The sequence below is a fragment of the Chiroxiphia lanceolata genome, chromosome 10, assembly GCF_009829145.1.
Source record: "Chiroxiphia lanceolata isolate bChiLan1 chromosome 10, bChiLan1.pri, whole genome shotgun sequence".
Classification (NCBI taxonomy): Eukaryota; Metazoa; Chordata; class Aves; order Passeriformes; family Pipridae; genus Chiroxiphia; species Chiroxiphia lanceolata.
The window spans coordinates 13,137,584-13,155,947 of NC_045646.1; the positions used below are offsets into that span (position 1 = coordinate 13,137,584).

At 38.1% G+C, this 18,364-nt stretch overlaps 1 protein-coding gene across 23 annotated transcripts in view; it reads left to right on the forward strand.

The window, feature by feature from the left end:
• DLG1 (discs large MAGUK scaffold protein 1) overlaps positions 1-18,364 on the forward strand; it is a 143,523-nt gene that overhangs the window by 21,760 nt on the left and 103,399 nt on the right. Inside the window, exon 1 of one of the 23 annotated variants that reach the window (XM_032698441.1) lies at positions 3,571-4,137. The exons of the other annotated variants lie outside the window; for them this stretch is intronic. Within the exon in view, the coding sequence (XP_032554332.1) occupies positions 4,108-4,137 (30 nt within the window). The 5' untranslated portion in view covers positions 3,571-4,107. Of the gene's footprint in view, positions 1-3,570; positions 4,138-18,364 lie in introns of those variants that run through there. 23 annotated transcript variants of the gene reach the window in all.

Genomic DNA, 18,364 nt, shown 5'->3' on the forward strand with positions numbered 1-18,364 from the left:
TAATGGTGTATAGTCCTGGGTTACTCAGGAGCCTCCTTGCTTTCACTGTGTTAACTTTACAGAGGGGAAATGGTATTTGGCTGGCTCTGTATTTTGCCTTCAGTTCTTGAGATCTGTTTGTACAAAGAAAAGAATGTGAGTCTTGAACTGAAGCTGAAAAAGTCTTCCAGGGACAGGCTTCTGGTTGTGCTCAGTTCAGGATGCACAGAGAAGCAATAAAAATCTGCTGTTTCTAAAAATGCACCCTTCTCAATTCAGAAGTAAATACAGAGCTTACAAACTCACATAATTTTATTTTTTTGGTATCTAATGATGTTTTTTATAAACTTAGAATAATGACATCTTGCAGCCAGGTTCAAAGGTACTTAGATAAACTAGGTTACAGCATCTCACAATTTCAGTGCTTGCAGTGATGGTAGTGCTTGATCTTTGCTGAGTCTTTGATATGTCTCCTCAAGTATGCTGAGGTTGGGCAATTGCCATCTCCTTGTGAAGCTGGGCTGAGCCTGCTGCTCTGGTTACACCTGTGACAGCTGTGTGTTACGTGGGTGTTCTCATAGAATCTGAGGGCAAATTAGCATTTAAGTAACCATATGTACTTTTAGATTTGTGGAGAGATGAAGAAATTATTTATCTGCAAAATCAGTATTTTCCAAGGCATTGTTTTAATTGGCATGATTTATTTCTATGCATGGTTTATCTGTGCATGAATTTTCCTTTATTTAGTTATCTGGTGACTTTGTAGATAGAATCTCCCACACTGGAGAAAGAATAAGCCTGTGAAGGTGCAAAAAGTGACTGTCAAACATAACCTGAAAGAATTCATAGGTAATTCAAGGCAAGAAAAACCCATCCCTTGCCTTTGTGTTTCTCACATGAGATTCATGTTTGGTTTTTAATATTAATGCCATGAATATTGGTGGATGGAAATGCACTTTTTCCTTCTGACCAAGCTGTATAGAATAGTTGTTACTGATTGTTACTGAGATCACTTGGAGCTGATGGGACAGAAAGGTTTGGTTTTAATAAGTATGAATGACATTGAAGAGGTTGCAATGCTTCTTACAAATTCAGTAGAATAACAGCGATTTTAATGGCTAACAGCACTATGTGGAAGTGTCTTACTCTTCAGTGCACTAAACATGTGACTTTTCATACATTTCATGATTTTGATTCAAGTTTTGGTGTGTTCTTTAATCTCTCTGTTGCTTCTCACAATAGAATTTCAAGGAAAGACGGTTCTAAGTTATTTTATTATTTATTATTTACAGTAATTTTAGTTTTGGATTCCTTACCTAGTTCTCATTTTGAAAAAACTGTTTCTTCTGAGCTGCAAAATATAACACATACTTACTCATTCACAGAATTCTGTAACTCTTCTTCAAAAACCTGTATTACTTTTCTTATGAGAATGCTAAACTGCCTGAAGGTTTGAGTCCTGGTCAATCTTTTTTGAATGTTTATTTCTTGTATGTGAGGTATTTCCAGTGAAAAGTGTGCACAAACTGCTTTTGGACTAGGAAATGCTTTTTTTATATGTAGTGCTCTCTTCTTTGAGTGCTTATCTATCTGTGCCCTATGTTTTTCACTCTACTGTATAGCATGTGTGATTGCCATCTCTTTTCCTGTTTGTGGACATGGGTAGCTGAAGATGGGTCCTGAGAGAACCACATACACAGTTACCAGAAGGACTTTTAATCCATCATAGCGGTGCAGTGATTGGTAAAGGGCTCTAATGGACCTTGGTTGTGCAAGCTGTTCTGCTCTGTAATGCAGTGGATGCATTACTACTTTTCAGGCACACTTGTTATGAGGTGACTTTGTGCCCTCTGTTCTGAAGTGTTTAGTGTGCCTGTTCTTGATGAGCAGCCTGATCCACAAATCCTCAGCAAAGAAATGCCTTTTCCTCACCTCTCTGGATAGGTCTCTTTTCTACATCTTGTAGTCTGCATTGGCAGCCCGAAGGGAGTTACATGCTTACTGTGGAAAGACTAATGGGCCTTCCTTGTTGGAAGGATGGTAGTGAGTGGGAGGGGAAAAAATGGCATGATAATGATACTTAGTTCTGAAAGAGTCCCAGAGAAGGCAAGAGAACATAAAAATGAGGGGAATAGAAGTGACTGATTTTGAACATATGCTGGTTGTAGACAGGATTAGTCTGCAGAAAGCTTGATCTTGAACCAACAGAGAAATTTCAGTGCTGAGAAGGTATCCTTAATCTTTGCCCTTTATAGACTGAACATGAGGGACAAGCCAAGTTTGGGTGTGCTGTTGGGGTTCCTAGGGAGATTTGTGCCAGAAACTTACATTGGACTGACTTCATGTCTTGTATGGTCATTGAAGATGTTTCTGGGCTGGACACTGAACGTGTGCCAAATCACCGAAAAATGTATTTGCTTACTGTCCCTTAACTTTTTGGATACTTGGCACTTTGTTAATTTCTCTGAACCTTACAGTTTTCCCAAAACGAGACTTGGTAAATGCAATGATAATTTCTTTGTGGGATATCTTGTGTGCATTCAGCTGTGAAAGTAATCACCCCCACTTTTTCTGACAGAGGAATGTTCCGTCCGCTTAACTGGTGCTTTTCTGCTTTTTGAAGTTAAAACTTTTAACCTTCTGTCTGAGTTCAGCCTTATCAGTCTGAAAGACATGTATTTTTCCCACTGATGCTTTGTAGCAGTGAGAACTTCACCTTGGTGTTCACAGTAGAAATTCTTCACAGATTTTATAGACAGCGTAAAAATAAAAAATATCTCTGGCTTGACTTGGTTGCACAACTTAAAAATCCTCTTGGTGGCTGAATAGTAGAAGATTTATCTTAAAGTTCCATTCCAGTTTGTCCTATAAAGGTAACAACTGCCTGCAAAATAAAATGTGTAATTTTGGGAAGAATAGTTTCCTTACATACCAATCCAGCCCCCTCCCTCTCCCCTCCAGCATACACAGCAGAGCCAGGGAATCAAGTGGAGCAAAGTTGCAGAAAGCTTAAAGGGAATGCTCTTGATACACATTTAGTATGTTCTAGAGTTGTTTGCCGATGCAAAATACAGTCACTGTCACTAGTTGTACATCTTGGGCTAAAAGCAAAATAATGCAGATAAGATTTAATAGCTTGAATTTACTTACTGAATTTTTTCGATATACTTCACTGTGTTTGCAGCAAAGGTGGTAGCAGGAGACCTCATAGGACAAGAGAGTGGAAACTGAGTTGACCATTTGCTTTCAGTGCCTCTTGTGGGAAATAAATGTAATAAGGTTCTTACCAATGTATGAAACTGTCAGGTTGGTGTTTCAGAGTACGCAGATGTTGTGGGTTTTTTGTGCCCAAGTGTTAGACTTTCCCCAGCCGTGCTAATTAGACTGAGGAGACAATGCCTGCACATACAAACTTTGCCTTGTCACTGCATTACAGCCTTACAAAAGGAAATGAAATTCTAGGTTAATTCAAGGCTCAAAATAGCGTTTCTCTTGCAATATGCATTACTCTTTCCTTGCCACTTTCTTGTCTCCCTGTTCTACATGGAATATTCCATTCATTACTGCTTAGGAAATCAGTTATTTTGCAGTCTGCAAATGCTGAAATGACGTTAGAGGAGAAATACTTGTTTGCAACCAAAACTATTTTTGAACAAACGCTTCATTTTAGAAATTGTAACCAGCTAAGAAAAGCTGAATTGAGATTTTCTGCTGTAAAATAATTTTGTATTGCATTTCATCAAATGATTCCCTGTGATGCTCATGTGTTAGGTAATCCTGAAAGAGGAGTATATGAAATAGAATACGAGGAGGTACTTAACTGGGATGGAACAGGATTTGACATCTTTTGTAGGATATTTTCAAGGATACATTTAAGTTTTTCAGACATAGATAATCAAAGTAGGTTAAGAATCTTCCATGAAACTTAGAGCATTTGTATTTTAGCCTGCTGCTTTTTCTCCACGCTGTTTCTACCTCTGAATGAATCCGAAGGGAAACCTGGCACTCACTCCAGTGTTTTGACTATTAAATAAGTGTGCTCTTTCTCATTCTGTTGAGATGCTGTTTAGCTGTGATTGAAAATAAACCTTTTTAAATGTTTGGAAAGATACCTGCTATGCTGAAACGATGGATTGCTTATGCATTGTAACAACAAAGGTAAGATGATAAAGCTTTTGATTAATGCCTATAATCTTTGAAGTTCTTGTCGAATCTTTCGGTTTTTGTCGAATCTTTCAGGTTTTTTTTTTCTTTAGTGAAAATGTTTTGGTGGTTTTCTAGTGTTGATTTTTTAACTTTAAACCACAGATATTGTCTAAATAAATTCTGTAGTTGTTGCTAAGAACAAACATAGATGTTAATTCTTCGAAGAGCTAATTATGCATATATTGAAAAATTCAAGTGTAGTAGAATGATTTATTATCTCATTCTGCAGTTAGACTCTCTTCTATAAAAATTCACTCTCTTTAAACATGCTAAAATAGTACTTTGCTTTTTATTTCAGAATGAGGAATTCCAAATAATGTTTTATGTGACCTTATGTTTAAAATAATGATCAAAGAGAAGAAGATGAATGGCAAGTCCTGTTAGGGATGACTATATTTCAAGATGCTTTATTATCTTGATATTTTGCTGCTTTGAGATGAAAATACCCAGATCACTTAGTGTCATTACTTCTGTGCTAGGATAAAGTTTTATGTATGTTCATTTTTAATACACCCCACTTGTAACTGCTAAAGAGAAAATCTGATGCATGAACAGAATGTATTAGAAATGTGTTTGTGAAATATTGACTTGATGATCTTGTTTTTGTGGAGGCTTTTTATTTTTCTTCAAGTGGTAAACTTGTTCTGTATTGTTCCCTTTTCCTTGGATGTTTAAATAGTTTCTGGTTTAAATTTTTTTTTATACTAATTACTTTGACTTCTTCTGGATAATTTGAAAGCATGAAACTTGTTTATGCAAACATCCTTCTCAAGAAATATAACAAAATTGAACGTCTTTGAGAATATTAGGTGGATTTAATGATAGCTTTTATAAAAGAAAAGTTCAAGATGCTTCCAAGTTCTGTTTGACACAAGGAAGCAAAGGCTGGTTGGAATGAGTGAAGTTACCTTGTCTCTCACCAGCAAAGGAGTCTTTCTCCTGTCTGAACTGCTGGGGTTTTTTTGGAAGTGAAACATATCTTTTTAAATCACGTTTGGGTGATAACATTCATTTGTGGCATTTCTGCTTTATTTATTTTAGAATATTCTCTTTTGTGCAATGAGATTGGGATTGGATATTAATTGCTTGACTTCAGTTATATTGATATGTACTTTAATTTTATTGTACTCATTTTAAGAGAGGGCTAGATCTGTCATTTTTATAACTTTGTGCATTTGTTTACCTTCCCATATCTACTTGTCTAAGAGCAGAGAGACAATTTATATTGGCAGGTTAAGCCAACAGAAAACATATTCTGAGGAAAAAAACCCGTTGTTTTTTAATATGATTAATTTAGCTCTATAGGTATTAAGGAAGTAAGACTGCTCACAGAAATGTTGCAGGGGAGAGGGAAAGATCATCTCTGCACAACAGTCTTACATGGGCTTAGACTGCTCATGCATTTCCACCTGGAGGTATCAGCACTTAATCCTTCCTGCCTGCTTCATGTGAAGTTTTGGCCTCATTTAACTAAATGCTGCTGTAGTACCTTGTAGCTTTAACTAAAGCTGTTTATTTAAAGTGGGGCTTATAAAAGAACTGTTTGCTTTCCTTTGTAGTGTGGTATCTGATTATTTGGAAGTTGTAGTTTTATGAAAAGTATGTTCCTTGGTTTTGTGCATAAACTTGTTTTTCAAATGTTAAGGAAAATCGATGCATGTAAGTAAGGCAATTTTGAAATCAGCGTTAAGCAATGTATGATGAGATTAGTAATAATGTTTAAGTGCTTCCCCTTTCTCCACCTTAAGTGGAGGAGTATTTGAAACAGTTCATTGTTACTCTTTATTTCTGACTATGGAAGAGAAGGATTTGACCAGCAAGAGGAATTTCCTAATGAATTTGAGAAATTTTCATAATTTGATCTTTGATAGTTCTGTTTTGCTTAATTCGGAATTAAGGTCTAGTCACAATGGGTGAACAGGTCCTTAAACTAATTTCTGTCCTGTCTTCAAAGGTCTAAATGGTTTACTTTGCCCAAATCTAGTACAAAGAGTACTGATTAATACAGTATTTTTTTTCTCTTTATGTGGGCACATTTGGTTTGATGTAGGTAGGCAAATTTGCATCACTGCAACCATGGATACTATTAAGAGCAGGCACGTGGGCTGAGCTTACAGTAATGAATTTTATTTAAGTCACAGTTTTAAATGAGTTCATGGCATTTAAAAATACAGAATATGAAAAACCATTGATTTTTCTAGAAAAAAGCTATTTTTGAGCAGTCATTCTTAGCTTGTTTGTTCCATAGTATACTTCCAGTAAAACAGTTGAATTTAAAATGAAAATGATGTAAAATTGCTTTAAATAAGGTTTCTAGTCTGACTAGTGTGAAAGAACGATTGTTTTGTACCATTTTTATTCCAAAACACTAAGAAGTATCCTGGGCTGCACCAGAGCAGTACTGGGTAGTCCAGTACTGGGTTTTGGCTACTGTCAGAAACAAAGTATTTCTGGAGAGGGGAAGCAAGTATGATGTATCAACCTATTACTAAGGGAGGAAGATGAAGGGTTTTCTCCCAAGTTGTTAAAATTTAAACTGTGAGACCTCATAAATTCTGGGTTACTTCTGTTCTGGGTGAGCACCGTGTTGTGGCTGTGAGGTGCCGAGCACAGGAGCCCAGCTACAGCCAGTGTGGCTGAACTGGGAAAGGTGACACTGAATTTGTGATTCCTGCAGATTTCCTCCCTTGGTTGTGCATTGCTCTGTAGTTCAAGGTCCCACTGTAGTTATTGTCGGTTTTTGGAATTTCCTTCAATTTAAGTGAGTTGTCCATAATGGAACATGCACTGGCAGTGATCTCATCCAACCATCTGCTTAAAGCAGAGGCAGCATCAACTTGGACCAGGTCATTTAGGGCTTTGACTGGGTTTTGTAAACCCCCTTGCCCTGTCTCAGCTTAAAGTAGTCTCTCTTCCTGCTGTGCACATGGGCCAAGTTTTGTTTTCTTGGAAGTCTCCTCTTAGACATTAAAAGGCTCCTGCCAAGCACCTTTCTCTGTGTTGAAGAAGACCAGTTCCCTAAACCTTTCTTCCTTGTGCTTCTGCCAGGACCATCTTGGTGGCTTTCCAGTGTACATGATCCTATATTCCAGATGTGATCTGACAAGTGCTTGAAAAAACATAAGATGTTGCAATGCAAGTTTTAACCTTCTAAAGCTACTGTGTGCATAAAACCTGAAAGCTCCAATGTTGGTAGGAAATAAAATATGAGAGGCAATTGTGTGAGAACAGAAAGAGTTAAAATCTAAGCTTTTATGTATAAACTTGATGTAGAAATTACTTGGTGGGCCCAAAGGAGGATGCTTTCCTAAGGGGAGGAACAAAATACAGAATTATGAATTTAAAATTGTAGAAGAGATGTAAATGAATGATATGGGAAATTATTACACTCAAAGCTTAAGAAATACATTGAGGGCTTAATAGTCCACAACAGCCCTTCCAAGTTGGCAGCGTGAATGATGTGTCATGATGGGTTTTGGCCAAGAACTTCATTTTGCCAGCATTCCACGTCCTCACTAAAAAGCAAATTGCTTTCCAAACATATTTGATTGGATAAATCATAGTTATCTGGTGAGCCAGTTGAGTAGTGCTAATAATAGATCACTTGACTTTGGTACGCCATCTGGTTGTAGTGTTGAAGAAATGGGTGCAGAATCAGTCATAAAAGCTTTGGGAAGTGAAAAAAATGGTGCCTCACCAATATTGGCAGCACCAGCAGATGGTGTGAAATTGCTCTTGCATGTAATCTTGAAGTATAATGCAATGCCAAAGAAACAGCTGCCTACCAGATAGTTGGTGTCAAAATCAAGGATGGTTGTCTGCAGTCTGAAGGATTGGCCAACTTTCATTTGGAATAGGAGACCAAGCGTGGGGAATGTGTGCTGTAAATGGGTTTAAAGGGTATTTGACAAAAATGACAAGGAATGCAAGCAGAGAATACTGACCTTGTGGTCATGCCAGGAGAAACTGTCCCAGCTGCCTGCATTTGTGGTTGTGAACAACTCTTTAAAAAGTTTGCAGTTTTAATGCAAAGAATGGACTTTGGCAGGGGGTCATGCTTCTACTCTGCATGGCAAATAAAGAAGTCCTGTGCAACATCACATAGCATGAGATTGGTTAGGTCTGGAGGTTGTAGTTAAGAACTTAAGAAATACTATATTTTGGATTCTGTGGATGGAACTGAAGGTGGTTTCTCTTGAGTTTTGAAGATGAATAGGTTTGAAGGTGATAAATGATGACAGCAATAGTGACGAAGATGGCACAGAGTGACAGTGGAGGAAATGATAAAGGGACCTGATAAACAAAATCTGAAAAGCTGTGCTGAGAAAGTATGAGAAAATAGACTGACTTAAGGCAAGTCATTAGTAGATGTTCTTACTGTGTATTGAATAGAAGAATATAATAAACTTTCTGCATTTAACTTCTTTTTCAGGGGATTCTCTGAATCTGAATTCTCTTTCTGTTAACATGTTATTTGTTATTCTCCCAACTAGCAACAGTTTAAGACTCAAGGACTTCCTGGGCCAGAGGCAATTGCTCTGTAGTATTCTTTGACTTTCTCTTACATAGATTGTCTGTCTCACCGAAACGCACATAGAATACAAAACAAAGGTATAAATCTGTGGCATGTACTTCTTATACAGAGCATCTCCAGAGATATAATCTTTGTTTGATTGCTACTTCTAAATGACTGCAAGTATACAGGGTCATTTAGTTGATAAACCAGAAGTTATTAGAATTGTGTAGTTATTCAGGCAGAGACATCAGTGAAGTTTGTTGGAGTTTGTGTACTGGAAGAAACTGGATACTATGTACTTGAGGTGTTTACATGAATCTGATGAATCTCACATGTATCTCTTTAGTTGTTGTGTGTGTTTGTACTTATTTTTCCTTCTGTTTTAAAAATAAAAGCTGCTAATGAATACTAGATATAAGAGACAAATGAGTTGTGTATGGTTACTGCATCAGTTCTGGGTATGTTTGGTTAGGAATTGATTGAAGAGTAGATAAAACAAATGCCTGCTAAAGATCAGTATTTCCAGCAGTTGAGTTACACAGCTTGTGGACTGACTCTGAGAATATGGTGTGGAATATGTTTAGATTGGAGATGCTGAATGCAGCAGTAAAAACAGAGAATAACTTTCTGAAAGCAATCCTAGAAGTAAGACCCCTTCATAGCATTTTCACAGCTCCATTTGCCTGCCTGGAACTGTGTGGGTTTATTCAGAGGAGCTGATGATCATAACCTGGGTAATTTTTCAGGTAGGATTAATGGCAGCAGAGTGGTGAAGCATTAATTCCTGATCAGTTTTGCTTTGCTGTCCTGTTTACTATGGGAGAGAATTCAATCTGTGGCTTCATAAGTGACAGTGAAATCTGATTGCTGCTGCTGGGAGTGCTTCTACCTCCTTTTATTCACTGTTCACCTACCGGGAACTTGGTAGAACTTGGTATGGTTTTGTGCTGGCTACTGAGTGAAGGCAGCTCCTGGAAAAGTCAAATAAGCACCAGACCTATGAAAAGGTAGCTGTGGGATGGAGAGTTGGAAAGTGTTGAGCAGTTAAAGTGACTCAGATGCCTGTGAAAAGGCAGGTAAAGTGGTAAGACTTAACAGCTCAACACTTTTGGAAGGAAAAGGTGAGAAGAGCAGTGATTATCTCTGCAGCAGAATCAAAATGTTTGCTCTGTTTGGCTCTTGCTTATGGAACTGGACCCTCAGAGTGAACAACATTGGCAGAGTTTCCTGTTGTAATGAAAACAGTGGGTGAATAAACGGAGGGTTGTTCGGAGTTGGGCATATGGTCTCCAACACGATTCCTTCAGTAGGCAGAAGTATTTAAATTTCTTGGTGGCAAAAACCCCAAAAGGTTTCCTCCCTTATTTGAAGTGAGATTTCAGGCTGGCTGAGCTCACCAGGTGATTATCTGGTATGCTGCTAGTCAGATCTGTTTTACTAGCCAGCACTGTGCTTGATCACTTCTTTCGTGAATGCAGTGCCTTGCACCAGGGCTTTAGCGTGAGGGATGTTTTTACACTTTATTTGAGGCTTAATCATAGTCTGATGTTTTGTCAGTGGGTATTACTCACACTTTCATAAGTGGGAATAACATTTCTTGAATCTCATTCCTAGGACTGGTATTTATCAGACCGAAAAAAATAAAACATGGAAGACATGATCAGGTGGAGACCATCCTTATTTAAGTGATATTCAGCCTTGTTAGGTTTGTGGGTTTTTTGTGGTGGTGTGGTTTTTGTTGTTTTGTGGCTTTTTTTTTTTAAGATGTTTCTTTGAAGACCATAAGCTGCCACAACTTGGGTTTGGAGGAAGCAAGGACACACTTTAATGAAATTCTAATGCATACTAAAAGTGTAACTGAGAGCTGCTGTGTTAAAAGTCAGTGTGGGCAGGAATCATCAGCATTTTCTGAATTCATCTAAATGCCCAACAGAGAATGAACAGGCCTTAGAGGATTTTAGTGACAAATCCATATTGCCTGGAAGAATGATTCCCTCCCATCCGCTGTTAAAACATTAGAACAATAATTACTTCCTTCTGTCAGTCTTTGTGCCCTAACAGTGGGTTTACTTGTGCCCACAAATACTAAATGTTGAGGACATTTTTACTCTGAATTTGGGGCTGAGTGTGCCAGCCACCACTCAGCCCCATGGTTCTCTCAAATGTGCCATTGAGAGGGAGCACCACTGCAGAGAATTCTCCCTTCTCTGTGGCCTGTTCTCTTTGACTATTGGAAAAATCGTGTGATAGTTGCATTTAGCCACCTGCATTTAGCATAACTTTGTTACCTGGTGAAGACACCCCCCTGAGGATGCTTTGTTTGCATGTTGTGTGTGTGACACAAGATGTGCCAGTGGTGTATCCCAAACTCCAGAGCTTTTCTCTTAAGCAGACTACAAAGGCTCTTCTGACTTGGGCTTTCCAGCTGCAGGGGTGGTGGGCTGGCCAAGCATGGTAGCAATGAATCTGGAGCTGAACAGCTGCTTCTTGCATTCTTGCATTTATATTTTATTTATCAGTATAATAGCAGTGTTGAAATCCTTGTAGTGTTATAATGATGGACTTAGTCCATTTTTCTTCTGTAATTAAAAGATAGCCTTTCACTTTTGTACACTCATTATTTCTTTGAAAATACATAGTAATTCAAAATTGTGCATATTTGACTTGTGGTACATTCCTGTATCTTTTTGTAAATGTTTTACTCAGAAGGAAACTTCTTTCTTCTGTTTGCTATTTTTCTATTGAGAAAAAAGAAAAACCTCAAGCCATTCACATGTGGTGAAATTAAACTATTTATCACAAGACTGAGCGTGAAAAATCTACTTTGGTTGCTTTAGCTTTGGTTTAGAAAAGCACAATAATAGTTAATTCAGGTACAGTTCTCCTCAACAAACCTCCAAACTCAAAATGAAGAAGAGATGTCTGTCATAACTCAGTAGTCTGAAGTGATGATGCTGTTGCAGTTCATTTATAAAAGAACAACCCCCTCCCAGGTCATCTTTCTGCTGCTATTTGTAATTAAGTTCAATAATAACTTAACAGTATTCCAGAAGGCAAAAGTAGGACTATTTTATTACATGAGATCTTTTTTACCTGCTGTGTTTCCTTTTCCTTCAGGCTAAGGAAATGGTGAGGGAATACCTTAACTAGCGACTTTTCTTTTTAATTGAAGTTTGACTCGTTATATGCTCTAGAAAATCCATTTGGGATGAGGAGGAGTAGTAAACTTAGTGATCTGTTATTAATAAATGCGTCTTAAAAGCTGTGTGTAGAAAATTTCCTGGAAATAAACATCACTATTATGGTGAGAAATGGATCACTTTCTTTATTTCCTAACTTCCCAATAGGTTGTTTACAGGATCTGATGTACACAGCTGGTTTTAGGCAAGGAACTATAATTCAGGTGACTGAAGAGAAGTCTGTATTTGGGCTGGAAGCAGCATGATCTTTATAACTCTGTTCCTGGTCTTATTTTGATCGATTGAAATACTCCTTGGAGACCATCAAGGTATTTTGAGGAGGTGGAAAAGTTCTACTTTACAGTGTTATGTAAGTGCCACTGCAAACTGTACATTCCCAGCTGGAAGTACTATTAGAGCAGTGAGGGAAATACCATCTGGGAAGGAAGAAGCTGCAGGAGCTTGTCTTGATGACACAGGGAATATGTTTCCAAAAACGAAAGATGCCAGTGACTTTTCAAATGTGATGATGTTGAAGTGGGAACAATAAGAATTAAGCTAAAATAAATTAAAGCAGGAAATCAAAAGGATCCTTGCTGCTAAAGTAATTAGTTAATAAAAGGCTTTTATAACAATAATGTAGATAGCACGAGCCCATTATGATGTAGCTGGATGATTTTAAAGGTCACATTAAGTTGTTTATTACGGGTTTAGGTTGTTTGAGAGGCTTAGCAGAAAAATCTGTCTCACTTTGCATGATTTTCAATGAAAAGCACCAGCTTGGGTTGGATCCAAAAATGAGGATTTTTAGTCATCTCAAATCCTGTCAACACTATTTGTAACATATTCTAATGTAACTCTACTGTCACAAGGATCGGAGAAGTAAATATCTGATAACATTAAACAGGAAAATTAATTTCAAAATAGGATTATTTCAACTTCCTGCCTACTAAGTGGCAATCTAAAAACCTTTACTTTTCTTACCACTAATTAAAATGTTTCTTCACCTATTTATTCAGAGAATGAAGTCAAAATGAGATTTTGTGCATTGATTCACCAGTGCACTGCAATTTAAAAACATCACATTGAAACAACTTTGGTACCAGATTGTGACTGTAATGAAGGAAATGAAAAACTTTTTGGCAGAATCAATTTGCTTCTTCTCAGGTTTTATTTTTAGATCAAATCAGATGCTTGGAAATCACAGTGAATTTTTTTTTATTTTGGTTTGTCTTTTCAATTTGTAGTGTACTTTTGTAAAAGGAAGACTTTGGAAAAAGGAATGTAATTTAATCTAGACTTTAGTGGTTTGCATCCTTATCTTTAAATAAATGCTGCTGTTGCCAACAGGGAAATGCTTTCGAGTGGCAGTGGAGAACTGCTGCCCTCTACTGTGTACAATGTGCTTTTCTTAGATTAACAAATCGGGACAATGCGGTATCTACTGCCGAGAATTTGGCAAAGCTTCCTTATCCCTCCGAGATTTGAAGTATGTGAGGATGTTCTTTTGGAAGAGAGGATCAAAAAAATGGAGTATTAACTTACAGGATACAGAGCTGGTATTAATTTGTTGACTTGCTGATCAAGAAGCTGTAAATCTTGTTAATATTATATATATATATTTATATGTTATTTTGGGAATTTCTTTACACAGTTAAAATGCATCCAGATCCACTATAAAAATATATACATGTGGTAATTTTAGTTAAAATTGGATTATCGTAGCCCTTAGCCTAATTAATGATTTCCTGTAACACAAGAACTGGCAACACCAAACTATTTTTATTTTGGTGATTTTTTTCTATAGAATGTCTTAAGGGCTTTTGCAAACTGAGGCAAGTATTGTTTGTATCCCATTCCTTTCTTGATTTAAACTTTTGTGTCCTCAGCAATCCATAAACATACAAGAAATGTGAAAACTTTCTGACCTGCATTCTGTGTTGTATGGCTTTTGTACACTGCATTAAACCTTTTGTAATTTTCATTCCCTTTCCCATTTCCTTTTCTGTTGTTCCTGTTTGTCATTATATCATTGTGTCTCTAACCAGTACTAAAGATGCCCAAGGGAAGCCTGGAGTTGATCTGCTGTTCTGGTAGTAGGTGATGCAAATTGAATCCTTCAGAGCACAGGACTGCCCTAAAAATGTGTTGGATTTGTATGTGATCCCTGTGGGTCCCTTCCAACTCAGGATATTCTGTGACTGGCAATTCATCTTAAGGCTTAGGTTAAATGGTAATTAAAGTTCTTCACTGAAAGGATGGTCAGGCATTGGAATAGGCTGCCCAGGGGAGTGGTGGAATCACATCCCCAGAAGTGTTCAAAAGGCATGTGGATGTTGCACTTGGGGATATGGTTTAGTGGTGAACACAGTCGTGTCTGGTTAATGGTCGGACTTGATGATCTTTGAGGTCTTTTCCCACCCTAGTGATTCTATTCTGTGATTGTAAGTGAAGGACAAGTGCTCACTTAGTTGCTGTCCCATTCCAGCAGGCAGCATGTGAAAGATTTCCTGAGATAGTGATTACACTTACACATTTTTATTAGACCTCAGTTTGTTGATTTGCTATTTTGTAGTTCCTTTTTGAACATTTGATATCCGTGGCAATGAGTTCTGCATTTGCTTTCAAACATATGCGGGGTAATTTAATTGTCTGCTAATGCCTGTGTTGTCTTAAATAGTTAGTAGTTGCATTTTGTATGCCTCTCCTCTGCCATTCATCTTTTTAAAGATTGTGTGTCATGTTTCCAACTCAACTGCTTGCTTTATAAGGTGAAGAGCTTTGGCCGTTAAGTCTGCTCAAATGGAAGTCACTGAACACCTTTACCCTTCCTGTTATTCCCTATACTTTTCTAATTTTTGTGTCTATTTTTATCAGATGAGATGATCAGAAATGTCTCCAATAGGCAAGATTTGTGAGTATCTCAAAATTATACAGAGAAGTAATACTTTCTGGTTTTCTGTAAGTTTCTTTTTTGGAAATTGGAACTCTAACTTTGAGCTAACAGCTTTGCTCTACTTTGTGGTTTAAAAACCCCTCTATAATTTTAGTTAAGGTACTATTTTCTAGGTGTTTTAAAGGCAACACAGAGGACAGAGAAGGGGAGAATGACCTAAGTTAGCTTTAACATGCTGTCACATTCACTCAGGTATTTGGGTCCTAACTGAAGTCATTTCAAAGCTGAAGTAGGGCACTATTTTCTGTAGCAAGCTATTGCATCTTACTAAAACTTACTAAGAAGAAATACTCTGTTTCGAACAGTTGTGCAATTAATTTGCCAACAGCTGCTGGTGTTTTTTAAGGACTGGTGCCTGTGTTGCCCTAGATTCCTGCTGAAGCACTGTGGTTTAGAAACATGTATTAATATGCAGAAGCTCTGGGGTCGATAAGTAGGACTGAGTCCAGGATCAATATTTTGAAGGTTTGATTCATAAACTGTGGATACAAATCTAAATCAAAGTTAAATTTGATTTAAGCTGCTAACATTTCAAGCTTAAAAAACACATAATTTTTATGCTTTAATAGTTGTGAGGTAATAAGTAACAAATATTTGTTACCTGTTTCTGAAGTTTTCTTGGAGCATATTTATACCTCATTGCCAGTCAAAACACTACTGCTATGTTTTTTGCTATTGGAAGGGTTGTTCCTTGTACCTTCTCTCAAATTATGATGTTCCAGGGGAGTGGAGGAGCAGGTTGTTGAAAGCATTTGTGACCAAGGTAGACTGGAATAAGCTTATGGTCAGGGTAATTGGTAATAATCAAGTGTATAAAGCATCACTGCTTGAATTCTTAGCAAAGTTTGGCTCTGTTTTGACAGTGATTTTTACTGTAAGAATAAGTGTTTTCATTTGTGCTCACTGACATTAAGATAATTTAACCTGCTCTGAGAAAATGTGATTTGAGCTTCCTTTGTGGAGTCTCTACATTTCTTGCTTAAGCTGTTCTGTCATGATGATTAAGTTGTAACTTGTGTTTACAGGTTTTAAAAGCTATAAGACCACCCTCACCCCCCAACCCTTTTTTTCAGCTTGTTAATTAACTTATTTCCTCCTTATTTGCAAGCTCTGAATGTGTTACTGCACTGGCTAACATATTAATGAGCACTACACAGGAGCACGAATCCGCTAACAGCAGCAAAAATACCTTGAGAAATACTTTTTTCTTTCCAGAAAAACTGGAGAGAAGTGATACTTATCAGCAGAATCGTCTCCTACCCTGAACTGCTCATGGCTTTCACCCAGGCTGCTGTCCCACATGACTATTAGATGCATCTCTGTACAGCTGTTATTCCCTATATCAGTGCATGGATTTGTTCAATCCTTGCTGCAGAACTCAGCACAGCTCCTTGCTGAGCTGCATGAACTGCCTCCTGACCCAGTGCTCCAGGTCAGAGGTCTCTGTTAAGGTCCTGCAGCTTCTTGTATTGGCCCCTTGAGCAGTGGAGTGTAGCCTGTTGGTCTCCTTGGGGTGTGCTCTGTGTCATCGTGCCAGCAATAAGTGACAGTGTTGAGCAATGTGGGCCCCAGTGCCTGACCTCAGGGTGCTCTGCTTGTTACTGCTGCAAGCCAGACATGGTGCTGTCAGTCACTTTTTGAGCCAAGTGGTCCACAAATTTTCAACCCAGTCTGTCTATCCTGCCTGTGATTGCTTGACTTACAGATAAGAAAGCTTCAAGGGGCCCTGTCAGAAGCCTTTCAAAGCCTTGGTCTCCATCTGTCTGTTCTGTGCCTTCTTGCAACTCTCCCCTTTACCTTTTAGTTTCCTGAAGGTAATAACAGCCTTCCTTACCTGTTCTCAGTTAATAACAAAGGGTAAATCACCAGCACCCTTATCATTTGGATTGAGATGGTAGTCCCTTCTTGTAAGAGGATTTGCATTTTAAGATGGAGTTGCAATGAACTGAAACTGTAGGCCAGCAAATTCTTTTATCGCTTGGAGTCAAAAAGTAGCATTATGAATCTTTTCCCATTTAGAGGAAGGTGTCATCTCTGTTTTTGAAATGTTCAGATTCATTAGAATGACATAAGACATACACGATTGGCATTTCTCCTTTAAGCATGGTACCAACTTTTGTATGAAAAAATCTTTTTGAAAACAATTGTTTCCTTTAGAACCTAGTGACAGTCCTCTGGGTACTCAGAAATGTATGGCAGGTACCGGAGTACCCACAGAACAGCACTGCTGTCTAGGTTCTGTCCTGAGCTCAGTAGACTATTTTATAATTCAAATGTGATCGGTTTTCACTGTTTTTGAAACAGCAGGACTGGAGGACTGATTTGCTTGTCTCTGAGAAGAGCCTTCTCACTGTCTGCAGAAACAGTTATTATTGTTGGAGCGCTTCATCTCCACTGGCTATGAGAGGTTGTTAGCCTCTACTCTCTTCTGCTCTGCTGTTTTGATGTAGCACCAAATATGTCAAATTGCAGACTTTTCTTCATGTCGTATTAAGCAACATGAACAGCTATTGAAATGAATCTGAAGTAGTGTGAGGCTTCACCAGATAAAAGACATGTATTATTAATATATTTCCTCTCACTCATTTTCAGTTGTTTTTTACCAGTGTGCCCTTATTTTTCCAGTGGAGGCACAGATGCTTGATTAATGCTTTGAGAGTTATTCAGCAGCAGATCTACTTTCCTTGGCTACTTTGCATGGACCTACTGAAAACTGCACTCCTAAAGAAGCTCTTTCAAAAAGATGGGATGACTCAGATTCTGAGCAATCCTGCAAGAACTGAAGGATCTTCATATGTTATCCATACTGGAATAAACCTCAAAGATGTCCCTCTTTCCTCCCATCACACTCCCCGTCCAGTAGTTCCTGCATGACAGCCTGAATCAAACTAGCCTTGTGTTTCAGCCCAATAGGTGCTTAAGGAAAACCTTGTTTTGGAGGATGTGCTTAGCCTAGTCAGCCTGGGTCCTACAGGGAGTAATCCAGAGTGATAAATTAGATCCTTGCTCCAGCCTGGTCTTGACACTGGGGAGAGCAATTCCAACTAATCACAGCCTGCTGGATTCAGTTTTTCCCACTGAGTATGACCTTGACAGTCTAACCTTGCTTGGCTGATAATCTTTATCACTTCAGATTAGAGTCCACCCATTTCAAATTCAGGCTGGGTGGAAGCTTCATTGAAGGTGTAAAGAAGCAATGAGACAAAGGTCTAAAGCTTTTGGCTCTTTCAGAAGGCCTGTTACTTATTGGACTTCTATAGTTTATCAGTTTAATCTTTGGGATTTGGTGTCTGGTGTTCACTAGAAATCTTTCTGAGAGTTGAATGGACCATCTAGGGCTAAATATGAATACTTTTTTCTCCTGCGTGGACAGATGCAAGCAACACATCGAAGGCAACTTTAGATTAATCACACACTTTTACTCTAAGAGTGATTTCAGCAGTATTTTTTTGAATGCAAAGATCTCATAGTTGTTAATTTTAAAGGACTTTTCAGGTTAGGCTGGTACTGAGTTTGTCTGGGACGGAG